General features: G+C 38.6%; 1 protein-coding gene across 30 annotated transcripts in view; it reads right to left on the bottom strand.

Moving 5' to 3' along the window:
• ptprsa (protein tyrosine phosphatase receptor type Sa) overlaps positions 1–16,028 on the bottom strand; it is a 166,258-nt gene that overhangs the window by 95,867 nt on the left and 54,363 nt on the right. For all 30 annotated transcript variants that reach the window (XM_056239060.1, XM_056239059.1, XM_056239063.1 and 27 more), the window contains 2 exons: positions 13,739–13,884; positions 12,504–12,645 (listed from right to left, as the gene is read on the bottom strand). In XM_056239060.1, coding sequence (XP_056095035.1) covers positions 12,504–12,645; positions 13,739–13,884 — 288 coding nt within the window. The remainder of the gene's footprint in view (positions 1–12,503; positions 12,646–13,738; positions 13,885–16,028) is intronic.

Raw genomic sequence — 16,028 nt, 5'->3', positions numbered from 1 at the left:
AAAGGAGAACTCCGGCGCAAAATGAACCTTTGGTTTAATAAAACATTGGTACCTAGTCAACCGTTCTCTGAGATTTGTTTTCATGATAATCGAATGTAAAGAGTTTTATCTCTAAAAACTGTTTAGCGTATAACGCTAGTAATGGGGGCATTTAATAAGTAAAAAGAAATCACTAGTTTATACCACTAACAAGGCTCAAAATAGCCCCACACGAACACAGTAACATAATGAGGGTCTCTACATGCAAAACGAAGCATTGAGAACTTTGTAAGTGTACAGACCGTTTAATAAGAAGATAAAGATAAAGATAGTCCACTTCGTGCATACAGACAGGAGCCATCTTTGGAAAACAGTCTCGACTAGTCAAACCACGAACGACGTGCTAAGTGAGCTGAACTGTATGAATGGCGTTCGTGGTTTGATTAACGCTAAATAACGCTAAATATGAACTCATATATCATACAACAAGTACTGAACATAAGCCTGATTTATACCATATAAAATACTAATTATAAGCTCAAATATAATTTACTAAAATAAGGCCTGTATATTACTAAATATATAGACCTAAAAGTAATATAAAATACGAAATATAAGTCTAAATATTGTGTAAAATACTAATTATATGCTCAAATGTCATGCTAAATAGTAATAAAAGCTTATTTGTCATATAAATACTAAATATAAGCTTAAATATATAAAATACTAAATATAAGCCTAAATATCATATAAAGTACAATGACTATACGCTTAAATGTCATATAAAATATATTATATAAAATACTAAATATAAGCCTATATAATAGATACAAGCCTAAATATCATATAAAATACTAAATATAAGCCTAAATATCATTAAATACAATGACTATACGCTTAAATATCATATAAAATATTAAATATAAGCCTAAACATTATATAAAATACTAAATACAAGTCTAAATATCATATAAAATACTAAATATAAGCCTAAATATCATAAAATACAATGACTATACGTTTAAATATCATTTAAATATAAGCCTAACTATCTTATAATAAATTAAACATAATCCTAAAATATCATATAAAATACTAAATATAAGCCTATATAGTAGATACAAGCCTAAATAGCCTATAAAATACTAAATATAAGCCTAAATATCATAAAATACAATGACTATACGCTTAAATATCATATAAAAATATTAATATAAGCCTAAATATCATACAAAAAACTAAATATAAGCCTAAATATCATATAACACATTAAACATGATCCTAAATCTCATATAAAATGCTAAATATAGGCCGAAGTATCATATAAAATATTAAATATAAGCCTAACTATCACATAGAATATGAAATATAAGCCTAAATATCATATAATATAATAAAGATAATCCTAAATATCATATAAAATACTAAGTATAAGCCAAAATATCATATAAAATACTAATTATAAGACGAAATGTCATATACAATTCTAATTATAAGCCCAATGTCATGCATAATACTAAATAAAAGATTAAATATCATATAAAATCTTAAACAAAAGCCCAAATATCACACAAGTCACTTTAACCTTCTACCAAATATAAGGCACGAGAGTTGATGTGTGTGTGTGTGTGTTTGTGTGTGTGTGTGTGTGTGTGTGTGTGTGTGTGTGTGTGTGTGTGTTTGCTCTGTGTGTTTTCCCAGTATACAGGAGAGCAAACGCTCAACATCAACAAGACCATTTCCATCCCTGGACTCTTCCTTTACTGTGCATAAATGAGAGGAACTGCAAACCTTCAATGCATTACTGTGGTTTACTTCCAAAACAAATAAACCAGATTACATTATTTTAAAAACAGCTAAAACCCTACTGGATAAATGTACTCTTTGTAATAAAAATGAAAACAAACAAACAAATAAATAAAATTAAAGACCCCTCCAAAAAATAACAAAATGGGAAAAAAGTCTGTATGACTGTAAATATGAGATAAACAATAGAGCGTGCGCAAGCATTTGATCTGTGTGTAATTACAGCATGATCTGCGTCCTCAGACTACATGGACAAACGCCTTAATGGAGCCATTTCTATTAGTGCACTTAATTGGGAGGGCGCCGGCGTCGGTGGAAGAGAAACTCCAGCGTGTCTATGAACTGGAGAAGAACATCACACACACATATGTGAATGCTCTCTGGAAGGATCCTGGCGTTGGCGTTCTCAAGCGGCGATGACCCTGCTGCTCTCGGGTTGAAGTTTGAGGTGAAGACGCGTTTGCTTGAGGGAGCAGATGCTCGTTCTGCACGGTCTAGTCCCGAAGCCGTGGAAGACAGGCACAGGAGATTCAACATGCGCTCTCAGACTCTTTAAATATTAACAGTTAAGTTCATCCCAGGCCACGGAGATCTGTAACCGAGGCAAACATCGGCCGGAGAGCGTTCACGTGTTGATCTATGTGATCTCCTATGTGTCAGGTCTTTAAGAGACTCTCTGACGGACGGCCAAAACGACAACAGTAATATAAGCGTCTCGTCATGTGGGAGGGAAACGGTGCTTTTCTCAGAGCTGAGAGTTTATATCTCACAAATCGGACTTTATTTTTTGCAGCTACTCATTTTTTTTTTTTATCACAATTCTGACTTTCCCCCCCCCCCCCTGCAATTCTAAAAGTTTAGATATAAACTGAGAATTGTGAGGAATAAACGTGGAATTGTGAGAAAAAATTCTGAATTGTGAGAAAATTCTGAATTACGAGATATAAATCAGAATTGTGAGATAAACTCGGAATTGTGAGAAACTCGGTATTTTGAGTAATAAACTCGGAATTAAAAATAATTAGAATTGTGAGATTTTTGGGGGGAATTGCGAGATCTAAAGTGAGAATTGTGAGATGTAAAATCGGAATTGTGGGTAACAAACTCGGAATAAAAAAAATGGAATTGTGAAAACAAATTCGGAATTGTGAGATATAAACTTTGATATGTGAGAAATAACACCGAAATTGTGAGAGATAAACTTGGAATTGTGAGAATTTTTTTTGAAATTGTGAGAATTTTTTTTAACCGCGAGATATAAAGTCAGAATTGTAACATAAACTAAGAAATGTGAGAAATAACGTAGGAATTATAAGAAAAAAATTGGAATTGTGAGAAAATTCGGAATTGCATGATATAATCTCTTTAAAGTATTTTGAAAAAAAAAAATATACATATATATATATAGTTAACTAAAATAACTGTTTAAATTAATAAATTAATGGTAATTTAGCAAATCATTTCATAAAATATTACTCCTGGATGAATTTGCTCTTTATTTTTTTAATAAAATAAAATAAATGAGAAATAAATAAAAAAAACAATCATGCAACATGACAGCAAAGAAACAAGGACTTGGGTGTCCAAGAGAGGAGAAGAACTAGATGTTGGAAAGCAGAGCTTGAGAGCAACAACCGTCAGTGAAGGTCCGTCACACGGAGCCGAGCCGGAGCCGTGCCGAATCAGGCTCGATTACACAGGATCAAAGCAGACGAGCTTCTCTTCCGGAGGCCAAGCGTGTGCTGTGTGTGAATGCACATCTCCAGCCCGGGGAAAACACGGATCTACTGGAACTACAGACTCCATCAGCTCTGAGCTACTGCCCTGAATGAAGTTAAAATAGTTCTGCGACGTTTTATAGTCTCATACGACGGCTGCCAGGTAATGCTGATTTCAGTGTCTTAAATTCATACACTCTAAAAAATGATGGGTTGTTTTAACTCAATTTTGGGTCAAATATGTACAAACCCAACCATTGGGTTAAATTTTTTAATGACATTTTTAACCCAACGTTTGGGTTTGTCCGTATTTGACCCAAAATTGGGTTAAAACAACCCAGCATTTTTTAGAGTGTAATACTATATAAATAATAAAAATAAATGCATGATTTAAAATGATATTAAATATTTAGTAAAAATCCTCCTCAAAAAAAATCATGTTGCTTTTTTGCAACTTTCTAAAATCCCAGGTTGTAGTGGGAGATCGACGTCATCACCGCGTCGCGACGTAAAAAAAAAACGCAAGTCGCGCGACGGCTGATTGACAGGAGGCTTAGGGATCAAACGTGTGAACCCAAATTCCACAGCTGTCAATCATCTTTTGGAAACAAACAGGAAGTGATTCATGTCATCGTTAGCGTAACACTTACGACATTGCAGACTTTATAAACAGACGTCAGATACTAAGGGGCTGTTTACACCTGGCCACTTCATGCGTTTTCTCAGATCGGATAGCTATCTGATTTATCAAAACGATTCCATTTACACCTGGTCACATAAATGTGTTTTTGCAAAACGGATATAAATCCGATCTTCAATTCCCGCGCTATATGCAGATTTAATGGAGTGCACGTCACCGAAAGCAACAGATAAGCTGCATTTTATTGATCATCAGCTAATTTCAAAATCAAAGACCGCAATAAGAGGGAGCGGCAACAGCCCTGGTAAGATCATTTCGTTTCTTTACTTTTAATGAAGATGATTAGTGTGTTAAGCGTCTGCGACTTACTTTCACTTTGATTTGCGATAGTTTGCACGTTGGCTTGATGAAGAGATCGATGCTCAGCTGCTCCTCTGCGGTAATGCGTGTTGCAGTAGCGACGTCATATCTGACTATAACATGACATATAGCCTATATAACACGCTCTCACACGTTTATTTTTTAGCATTTTTGTGAGGAGTGAAATTGACATATGTGGTTTCAACAACCAGATGCATTTACACTTGTCCAGTTTCATCTGGAATGCGGCCCAGACCACCTCCTGAAGTGGTTTGAGTGATCGGATTTAAATCCGTCTCGAATGCGTTTCAGAGGGCATTTACACCTGGTCTTTTCACGATCGGATAGCTATCCGATCACGGAAAACGCATGAAGTGGCCAGGTGTAAACAGCCCGTCGCGGCAACCGATAATGGACCGCGCAGGCGACAGAATGCATGCGCTTCTGCAGATCTTACCGCGGCGGCTAAACGAATGCATTATGCATCGGGGAGCAGCTGAGAGCGCGCGGATGGGAATCGCTTTTGTTTATGAGAGGCAGGCGCTCGTAATACAGCTGTATTCGACTCTAATCGAATCCCTGTCATCTTCTCTCTGATCTTCATTACTTCTATCATGCGCTGCTCTTTTCCTCTCATTAGTGTAGCGTGAGATTGAGACGCAACTCAAGTCGAGCTCATTGGAAAACTACACGCTTTATCTTCTGGACATATTTTTGTGTGCATGTGCAAATGTCCCGTATGTTTAGTCAATATTTATTCATAAATTGACCCTGACTAAAATGGAATATATTTTTAGATGACAAAATATATATATATATTACAAAATGACAATGTCATATTCATTCATTTTAGTCCACTTTGCTTTGTATATCATTTTAGTTGACAACGTGCAAAATGATCAAGAAAATAATTGTAACTAAAATATACAAAATAAAACTATTAAATACTAAATACATAAATAAAGTTAATGAGGTTCAATTGATTAATATTAGTTAGGAAATGATCAATGATCAATACTTTGAAATTAACCTGGATTAATAACTGATGTAAATTTCTACATACGGTATGCTAATAAAATAACATTTCAAGTCACATACATTAATATTATTTACTGGATTATGAACAATCATGAATTAACAGTCAACAATAGTATAATTAACATTAAAATAGATTAATAAATGCAGTAAAAAAATGCTGCTGTTGTTGTTAGTTCAATTAATAAATTAAACATTATCGTAAAGTGTTGCCAAATAAATAAAATAATAAATATAGCATCAATGCAATATTTTAATAAATAAAATATGTTTTCAAAAATATTTATAAGATAATACAACTATATTTAATATAATTGTACACAATTATATATAATTAACATAAATATAATATTATCTTAAATATAATCTTATAATATTAAAATATAATCATTCAATTGTTAAACAATAAATGGTTAGAAACTGCACTGAAAAATTACTTTGAAACTATTTTTACTAGCTAGTAAATATCACAATTTTTTTAAATATTTTTTAAGACAAACTGAAATTTATTTTCTTGTCAAATATAGTCAAATTATCTTTGTTTTATTGACCCCCCCCCCAAAAAAAAATCACAGTGCGTTTATGATATGCTTTTACAAAAAATGTATCATGTTTTCTGTTAGCATGTCGCTAAGATAACGACGCAACACTCTTATACGCGTATTACCCAAATATAGGTTAAAATAGTGCGCTTGTAACCAGCCCACACGGGGTCGTGTCAATAGTTAGTAAACATGGAGAAAACACACTAGTGCCACAGACAACCACTGAAACCATCAGCCGTGTGTCAGTAACTCTACTCCATGTGCCCTGCTAACACAGGCCAGCGCTAATTACAGCCTCATATTGACCCAACGGGGATCAGCCATAGACAGAGAGATTATTCGGAGAGAAGAATCAATAAAAGAGGAGAAAGAGACTGGCGAGACTTAAAGCCACGGCTCCCTCAAAAAAAGTATGCTGCTTTTTTAACCACGTTAAAAATAATGTCCTGATAATGTAGCTTCAGCTCACCTTTAGCATTGTTCTTACGCCGCGCGTCTCAATCGTAGCCACATGCTGTGGAAGTAGTGGTCTGTGTCTACGGCCTCCAGCGCACTGATGCTTTATAATGCACTTTTCGCTACTGGACGCAGGCGTTTCCACTGGAGAACAGCTGGAGTGGTGATCAGCTATGCTCTTTTACTTCAAATCACTCATGGCGGGGCTTTAAGAACCAATACCCACAATCCCCCGGGGGCCGAGCATCCAATGCTATGGGTTATCAGCTATGTGGAGAGACGTTTAACCCTGATCCACCAAACTGAGCTGGAGAAACTGGGTAACGTCTCTCATTACCGGCCCACAAATAAGTCTTATGAGTTTAAAAAATATAATTAAATATCATATAAAGAGAGAAAGAGAAATGTGCGAGGTCATGAATCGAACTCTGCTGTATAGCGTCTCTGAGGAAATGACACTTCAAACCAGACACAGAGAGAGAAAAGTCACATTAAGATTTCTCAACCTGTGCTTGAGTGGGACGAAACAAGACAGGGACGAATTTGGAAATGGCAGCGCGAAAGCTGTGATAAAAAAATGGCTAATAAAAGGGGCTCCGCGGCGAGCGTCTGGGTTTAGAACAGTCCAATTAAAACGGCGCGAGGAGCGGCAGAACAAACGCGGCTCGTCCTGCAGGGTAGCAGCCAATTAAAAGCGTCTGATCAAACGGGCATGGGCAGTAGTGAGATCATCCTCTCTGGCGCTCTGCAGTGCTAACGAGTTCCTGTGCTCAGAGTTTGAAGGAGGAAGGGTCACAGTGCGAACTCTGGATGTGAGGGATGAGATTAGAGATGAGAAGAGGTGAAGAAAGCAAGACAAACTGCCAAAAAGATACACTCTAAAAAATCTTGGGTTATTTTTTCTACCCTAATCCTGGGTTGAGGCTTTTAGGTAAATTTTTGGGGTTATTTTTTAAGTGTTTGGGTAGTTTTTGTATTACACAGCTCCTGGGTCAGACGCAACAACCCAATGTTTGGGTAGTTTTTGCGTAACCCAGCTCCTGTGTCAGACGTAACAACCCTATGTATGGGTAGTTTTTGCGTAACCCAGCTCATGGGTCAGACGTAACAGCCCAATGTTTGGGTAGTTTTTGCGTAACCCAGCTCCAGAGTCAGACGCAGTGTTAATTTTGTCAGCAAATTTTGATTTAGTTTTAGTCTTAGTCTTTTGACTAAAATGGCATTTAGTTTTAGTCATATTTTAGTCATCTGAATTGTTTTAGTTTTAGTCGACGAAATACAATAACATTTTAGTCGACTAAATCTACAGTAGATTTAGTCGACTAAAATATAATGGGTTTAGTTCAATTGTAATGCGTTAATTTAGAATTTCTCTAAAATTTCCAAACCCATTTACTCCCGGAGAAAACATCTATTAACCTATTAATATGAATGATTTTTAAGTTTGAACATGCAATACAGATACAGATTTAACTGCTGTTACTTAAAAAATATCTTAAAATTAAATAAAACCACTTTTCCTAAAGTACAACACAGTCTTCTTTACAATGAATGATATATGCATTCCTTATAACTACTTGCATACATCATTCTTTATTCTTTCAAGCAGACATATTTATTTGTATGAATTCAATATAATTAATCCTTATTAAAGCTATTAACAAACAGTGAATGCTTTTCTCTTTTTCTTTTGTTGCTTGATCAAAATTAAGGACACGGACCGCATTAGGTTTATTGCCACTGTCACTTTAAGACGTCGGATCATGTCCAATGACATGCGGATACAATTGCACTGATGCACATCCGATACACTCACAGTTTAAGACATAACCAGCATAGTTTACATGAAAACTCTCTAAAACGGACATTAAGACATACTGTTGTGTGTATTTCTCCATTCAGACACGAAAGAGAGCTCAATTCAGTAGCCTACTCGCGCGCTGTAGGTGTATTGTGCATGACTGCACGCTTCGGGTTAGGTGTGTGCGCACAGAAAACCGCACCGAATAGAACTCTTTTTTGCATCGTCACTCTTATTCAGATCTATATGTCTGCTCTACTCATTCTCCCAGACGTTCACATTTTTCAAGGTTTTATGACTGCGGGGTAGATCACGTTACAGTAGCCTACAAATGTGCGCATCTATCACACACGCTCAGGACATCAGTTCTGACGGATCGCTTCCCAAATCGTCACTATCTAACATTTTCGTCTAGTTTTTATTCGTTGACGAAAATGTCAATAGATTTTCGTCATAGTCTTTGTCATTCAAAACTAGGTTTTATTTAGTTATCGTCTCGTTTTCGTCTGTGAAAAAATGTCGTTGACAAATAATTTTCGTCGTTATTTTCGTCAACGAAATTAACACTGGTCAGACGTAACTAGTTTTTGCGTAACCCTGTTCCTGGGTCAGACGTAACAACCCAATGTATGGGTAGTTTTTGCACAACCCAGCTCCTGGGTCAGACGTAACAACCTAGTGTTTGGGAAATTTTGGGTGACCCAGCTCCTGTGTCAGGCGTAACAACCCAATGTATGGGTAGTTTTTGCATAACCCAGCTACTGGGTCAGACGTAACAACCCAGTGTTTGGGTAGTTTTTGCGTAACCCAGCTCCTGTGTCAGGCGTAACAACCCAATGTATGGGTAGTTTTTGCATAACCCAGCTCATGGGTCAGATGTAACAACCCAGCTTTTGGGTAGTTTTTGTGTTACCCAGTTCCTGGGTCAGATATAACAACCCAAAGGTTGAGTTATTTATTGCTGGCTTTTTGCGATCTCTTAAGGAGAGAGCAGTGCAGCTCCGCCAAACTGGTGCGTGTCTTCGGTAAAATACAGGTTTGTGTAAATTTGTATCTATAAATTCGTTATTGTTGTCTATATCATTTAGTTTTATGTAAAGCAACATACAGGGGCGAGATGCAAGTCACAAAAGTCACAGGACAACAGAGATTGGTCGATTACACTTAAATTACTTCTAAATGTTTCATTTTTACTTCTAATATTTGTTAAACGAGCTTAAATGTAGGCAATATGTATTCAAAACTATATAAAATATGCTATACTGTAAAATATTATAATAAATAAAGGAATTATCATGCAAACCAGTGGTTGTGTGGAGTATTTTTTTTTAAGTTTAGAGAATTTAAGTTTAGCCGTAAACATTAATTCATGTATGAAGTAAAATAATAATAAAAAAAGCTAGTACTATAGTAATAATGAATCAACCCAGTATGATGGGTTAAATAAACAACCCAATTTGCTGGGTAGAAATTAACCCAACATGTGTTCTGTCCTATATTTAACCAGCCCTTAGGTTGTTTTTAACCCAGTGTTTTTTAGTGAAAGAATAGTCTAAGAATCTATTTTCAACCTTCTAACTGAACTAAAATAGTGCTCCTCACACAGCAGACCCTGTCTTCGATTGAGTTTTCCATTAGCATGATTTTAATATAGCAGCCCAACACTCTTATTAGCATAAAAATACATAGCACCCGCAAATATTGGTTAAAATATAACTGTCCTCGTTTGCCATCTTGGATGGACTTTTTCCCCACTGTGCATTCTGGGATTGCCTTAAGCAAAAGCCTTCACATCTGGAGTTAGCCTACTATGAAACTATAAAAAAAAAAAGTGTAAGGTTTTGGACTAGAGCTAATGTTTTGGAAAGGTGGTCTGACACCTTTGGATTTGGGTTGCACGATGCCAAACGCTTCCAGCGTTACCGTTTTGATCTTTTGTTGGCCAGCACCCTGAACCCAGCATTCTCACAGCGTGACCAGGGGCAAGTTAAGGCCAGACACACCTGAATGTGTAAAGAAGTGTGCAAGCGTCTGACACCTCGCAGGGTGCGAGCAGATGGCGAAACCTGGGCTGCTGTTGCTGTTGGACTCTATGAAGTGCTAGCTCTGGGTCAGTGGTGGACAAGACTGCCAAGATGGGCTCAAAGCCAGGGTCAGAATGAAGAGGAAAACAGCTAGGCTTTAAGATAAGAAAGCAGAGGAGGGGAAGAAAGTGTTCAACACCCGTAGTGACATAGAGGAGAAGCACCGACAGTTGCAGGTGTCTTATCCTTGGTTTTCTCCGAGACTCCTCCAAGGACTCTCAGAGGACTCGGTAGAAAAGCAGATGGCACATCTTAAGCATTCTGCTCACCGCTCTTGTGGGCAGCCAGAAGGCAGCTAAAAACAAACCTAAGCCCCTGGAAAGAGCACCGGCAGATTTACGGCAAAGCCTTGTCTCTGCCGCAGGCGGGCCGACACACCCTGAAGAAGGCGGCAAGGTGACTGAGTACTTAATGAAGTCACTAGCTTCACAAGTTGGCCAGGGACAAAATGAAAGAAGAGTTTGCTCGAGACCACAAATTGTGAGCACGGTGGTGGACAGTTTAATTGATTTTGATTGAAGTCCACGCAGGTGTTCATGAGCCGAGGCACTCTCCTCTGGGAGCGCATGGACACATGTGCCGGCCTTTGTACAAGTGTGTGTGGGGCTTGCTCTTCTGATAAGGCTCGGTGTAAATGCGGGCCCACAGCAGATGGGGATGAGAGAGCGAAGGGGTGGGGGAGCAGTAGTTTTTTCCCCCCTAGTGCTACAGCCTGTGTTCCTTCCTGAGCCGCATGGGTCTTGCCAAAGCCAGGATTTTCATGTAAAACTGGGCTGCCTACAAAAACCCTCGGCTTGGTTTCGGGCCCAGGAAGAAGCCTGCAAGCTGGCTGCTCCAGCGCTCGGCAATGACAAGGCAGATGGATGGACCTCAGCGCACGGGGATCAAGCGAATAACTCAATGGTGAAGACAACAGAGGTTCTGCAACTGGCCAGGATGGATTTAGAGTTTCTGCAACTGTAATACTGGGTCACATTCAAGTTAACCAAACTGGTTAGTTTATCCACCGTAGGCCAGTGTTTCTCAACTCCAGTCCTCGGGCCTCACTTCTCAGAATGTTTTAGATGGCTCCCAATTCATCATACTAAAAAGCTGATGAGATGAATCAGGTGTTTTATTTAGTGAGACATCTAAAGGATTCTTGTTGGTGGGTCCCTAGGGGGATGTGTAGTACAAACTTAAAGCAGGGGAATTCAATCCTGTTACCAGTAGGGTCGCCCTCTAGCAGCGTTCAGCTCCAAGCCTAATAAAACACACCTGAACAAACTAATCAAGTTCCTCGGGATCTGGCATGATGACTCCGATCTTCAACCAGATGAAACTGGATACATATTCAGAATGTTCCAATCCAGTCTGACTTCTGACCTGTAATGCTGCCTGAATCATAATCATACACTGTTCGTTCGTTGGTCAGAGGAGAACTGGCCCCCGACTGAACCTGGTTCCTCCCAAGGTTTTTTTTTCTCTCTATTCCGTCACTTGATGGAGTTTTAGTTTCTTGCCACTGTCGCCTTTGGCTTTTGGCTTGCTTAGTTGGGGACACTTAAAATTCAACAATATTACTGATCTGCCTGCATTGACACCATTATATGAGAACTGAACTGAGCTGGACGATGACATCACTGTTTTCCCACAGCGGCTGTATATGTAAATGAACTAAATTAATAACTTTTTTTACAACAAAAATGAACCATAACTGAACTTACTTAAGATGGAACTATGATGCTATTTTCTTCTAGATCCGCTGTACAGCAGAAACAAACTTTGATGCATTATATTCTTGTTATCCCAATAAAGCTGCTTTGAAACAATCTGTATTGTAAGAAGTGCTATATAAATAAAGGTGGCTTGACTTGACACTACACTCTTGGGGGGAAAAAAGTACCCATGGTACCCATTCAAAAGGTACTAATATGTACCCTTTAGGGGTAAATAAGGTACAAAGGTGTATCTTTTAAAAGTGTACTGCCCTGGTGACAGCTTTTGTACCTTTTTTTATGAGAGTGTAGAAACTTCTTGGCAGGAATTTGGCCCTCTAGAAGCAAGAATTGCTGTCAACCCATATGACTGTACTCTTACCTCTAATGATCGACAGCGTAGCTTGGACACTGTCTTCGCCTTCGCTGTTCTCCGCCACACACTCGTAGATGTTCTCGTCTCGAGGCGCCCGGAGAGGCTGGATCCTCAGGACGGCCCCCGCACCTTCGTCAAACTCTATCGTCTGTGTGAGAGGGACAAAGACTGGGTTCAGAATATTTCATTGAAAAGCTTCATGATAAATGTCATTAACAATTGCTTTGTAGTTAAAGAGACAAAAAGGCCATCAATTCAATCCCAGAACTGGAGCGTTACCGATTCTAAGTGCCCAAAAGCAAGGCATTTAATTCCTGGTTGCTCTAGTCTTGGTAAATGACACACAACTTCCTAATTGAAAAGTTTTGGTGCTGGTGTTCTCGCTTCCTTGGTAAACCAGCATCCCTAACTTTTAACATAACCTTAACTCATTTCAGGTTATGCTTACATTCAGTTAATTCTGATAAAAATTGTTGTGCTTCTATTTTTAGGCTCCTGTAGCATCTATATGTTGCTGCGAGCTCAAATTATGCAAGAGAGTTAATTAGGCTCCTGCGGTGCTTTCGCATTTGATGTCATTGTAGCGAAACAGTCGCACGAATCAATAGGGAATGACAAAGAGGAACGAGGCTCTTTGTAAGCCAGTGGCAAAACTCTCTTCGTTTTTTTGTGTGCGTGAGTTTTCAAGGCTAGGATAATGAGAAGCAGCCCAGTGATGGCACACTGTCCTAAGTGTGTGTAGATCAATATCAAAGAAAAGCCTTCGGGGGAAACAAATTAATTCAAACCCCTCACAAAATGACTTTTAAACTCAACGAAGATGATCATTTGAGCCCGAGTTGAGCGTACTCTTGGGTTTGCACCAACGAGTGGATCGGAAACACCAACGCATTTTTGTGTTGATCTTTTTTTGAGGGAAGTTTTTCATCTTTGTTGAATTGTGACAAAATGGTTAAATGCAAGCAAGTTTTAATTAAGAAACACCAAACATCGATCAAGACACTACAGCTGCCAGCTGTGTTATGATAAAAGAACACATCAAACAAGCAAGGAAAATAAGACACAGACTAGCTCTGCTAAATATCCACAGAAGCTAAGCTGTGTGCTTCACAAACACTTGAGAACCAACCCAAAAACAGTTCCAGATGCCTTTAATGGCATTTTGCGAGTAATACTACATGAATAGTTGATTATTTAATTGATATGTTTGCCCCTTAGAGTACTAGCATGCTAAGTCTTACCTCGATGCGTTGAGAGTTCACCCTCTTCCCTTTCTTGTTCCAGGTTACTCTTGGCTTGGGGTCACCTGCGGCTTGGCAAACGAAGGATACAACACCCCCGGAGACGCCAATCATGTTTTGAGGTCGTTTTGTAAACTGTGGTGCAGCTAAACAAGAAAAAAAAAGCAAAATACTATTAGCATTTAGCTTTAATGGAACACTCGCTTACTATTTACAATACTGCCTTTTATATTTGGTCAAAAATAGCATTTGAAACAATACGCTACATGTTGCGTTAATGTTTTAAACAGACGTATGCTACATTGTTTTCGAATAACCTCACCATGTTGGATATTCTAATTAGCATGTAACAACTATGTACAAAAAAAAAAAAACGTCAAAATGAGTCAAGAAAGAGAAACATGACAGCTGATATTACTTCCTGTTCACACCGGAAATGATAAGTCAAGATGAACACATTGCATTTTGGGAAAAATATTTACATTGTTAGCATGTCATACATTCAGTGTATACAAAAAATTTACATACTGCAGAAATAGTAAGAGTTGCATGCTGCTACAAGGCCACTGTAACAGCAAATCAATTAAATTAAATAGCAGAGTGATTGAACACACACCCACATACATGCAATTTAACAGTTACTCAAAGTGCATTCGACCATAGTACGGCGAGTGAGAGGACTAGTACTGAAGTGGGCTAATGACCCGTTCCGCTGTGATAGAAATGTTGCCGGGGCGGCGCCAATGGAAAGAGCCCGTGTTTCAGCACGCCGGTAATTACACCACAGAAAATAAGCACGTCGACGCCATTGTGAATAATTTATTGGTCAATGAATAATAAAGTACCTGTGATTCTGCCATGATTTGAAAGCCCCTTGTCAGGTGAAGCATCCAAAACCCCACGCACGTTTCGTAAAAGACACGCCAGCTGTAAGCTAATGATATCCAGGAGATGATTGGGGCTGACAGTCGGTAACGATGGATCGCTCTGCCTTCCTGTCGTGACCTAGCTATTCCAGCTTCTGGAGACCAGGGGCTGTCATTGGGTCTACCATTACTGCTTATTCTTTGTAGATTACGCTAGTTTTGGAAAATAAAAATGTGTGGGGTTTTTTCATCAGAACCCAGCACAGTTTGTTCTCGGCTCTTCAAATTATAATGCCATCTACCTCGACTCTTCTCGGTGGGCCTCCGCCGGCGCTCGCTTTTTTTCTCTCGGCGGGGCAGTAGGTCAAGCTTGACACAACAAGACATGAGAGGAGGCTCTCTAGGGGAACATGCTAAAATCCAGAAAGCGTGCAGATATGAGGAGATGATCAAACGGTCAGGCAAGCACGGCAAATTAATTATTAACCACCCGTGGGCAGGCAGGCAGGCGAGCCCCTGAATCTCCGGGTGCGGATAAACACACTTGAAGCGTTGAAGTTCCAGAGAGTGGAGAGGATGATGCCCGAGGTCTTTCTGTCTTATCATGAAGTTAAGAAAGTTCAACTTTCACAGCGCAAACACACACAGGTTTACTAATTTAGTTGGTATGAGTCATAATTATTTCATAGAGCAAAAAACAACAAACTTGCTACAAAAGTGCTGCTCTGACAATTGAGAATCATGATTTTTTGGTTTCAAAGAGAGATCACGATTCTCCCACAGACAGCTAAACAAAATATGTAATTTACTGGAGTTTCTGACACATGTTAATTGCTGCAGTCTATTTAAAACGTTTAATGAATCTAAATTAATTATTTTTTACAAATCGGTTTGAGTGAATGATTCAACGACGCACTCATTAATACGCAACTTCCCTTGTTTCATTACCGGATGAATCAGCGTTTTTCAACAAATCTCTTGAATGAATGATTCAACGACAAATACATTTTTTATAACAGTCACTTGTCGCCACCTACTGGTGTAATGATACAACCGTTATTTGAAGCACGGTTACTTTCAAAAGGTGATTTGCTCTATTTTGTTCACTACCGTAGACATCAGTGTTTATATGCGAACTATAAACTTTTATCCCAGTTCTTCTATGTTAATATGAATATTTGTCAGACATCCCACCACTCCCGGAAAGTCCGGGAGTCTCCTGCATATTGATAGCGGCTCCCTGACGTCCGCAAATCATATACCAATGTCGCAGAAATCGAGCGAGCGAGAGAGACAGCCTGTTATTAAGATGCGTTTTCGGTGAACCGATCCCAAGTGGTCAGCCAAGACGCAATATCGTTACACCTGGTATTTTCACACTTTTCAAATACGTTTACTTGCGTTCGTAATTTCTAGAGACCCTC

Source organism: Rhinichthys klamathensis, unplaced genomic scaffold (genome assembly GCF_029890125.1).
Source record: "Rhinichthys klamathensis goyatoka isolate OS25496 unplaced genomic scaffold, OSU_Roscu_1.1 h1tg000552l_1, whole genome shotgun sequence".
In the NCBI taxonomy this organism is placed as follows: Eukaryota; Metazoa; Chordata; class Actinopteri; order Cypriniformes; family Leuciscidae; genus Rhinichthys; species Rhinichthys klamathensis.
This window is presented reverse-complemented; position numbering and strand designations above follow the sequence as displayed.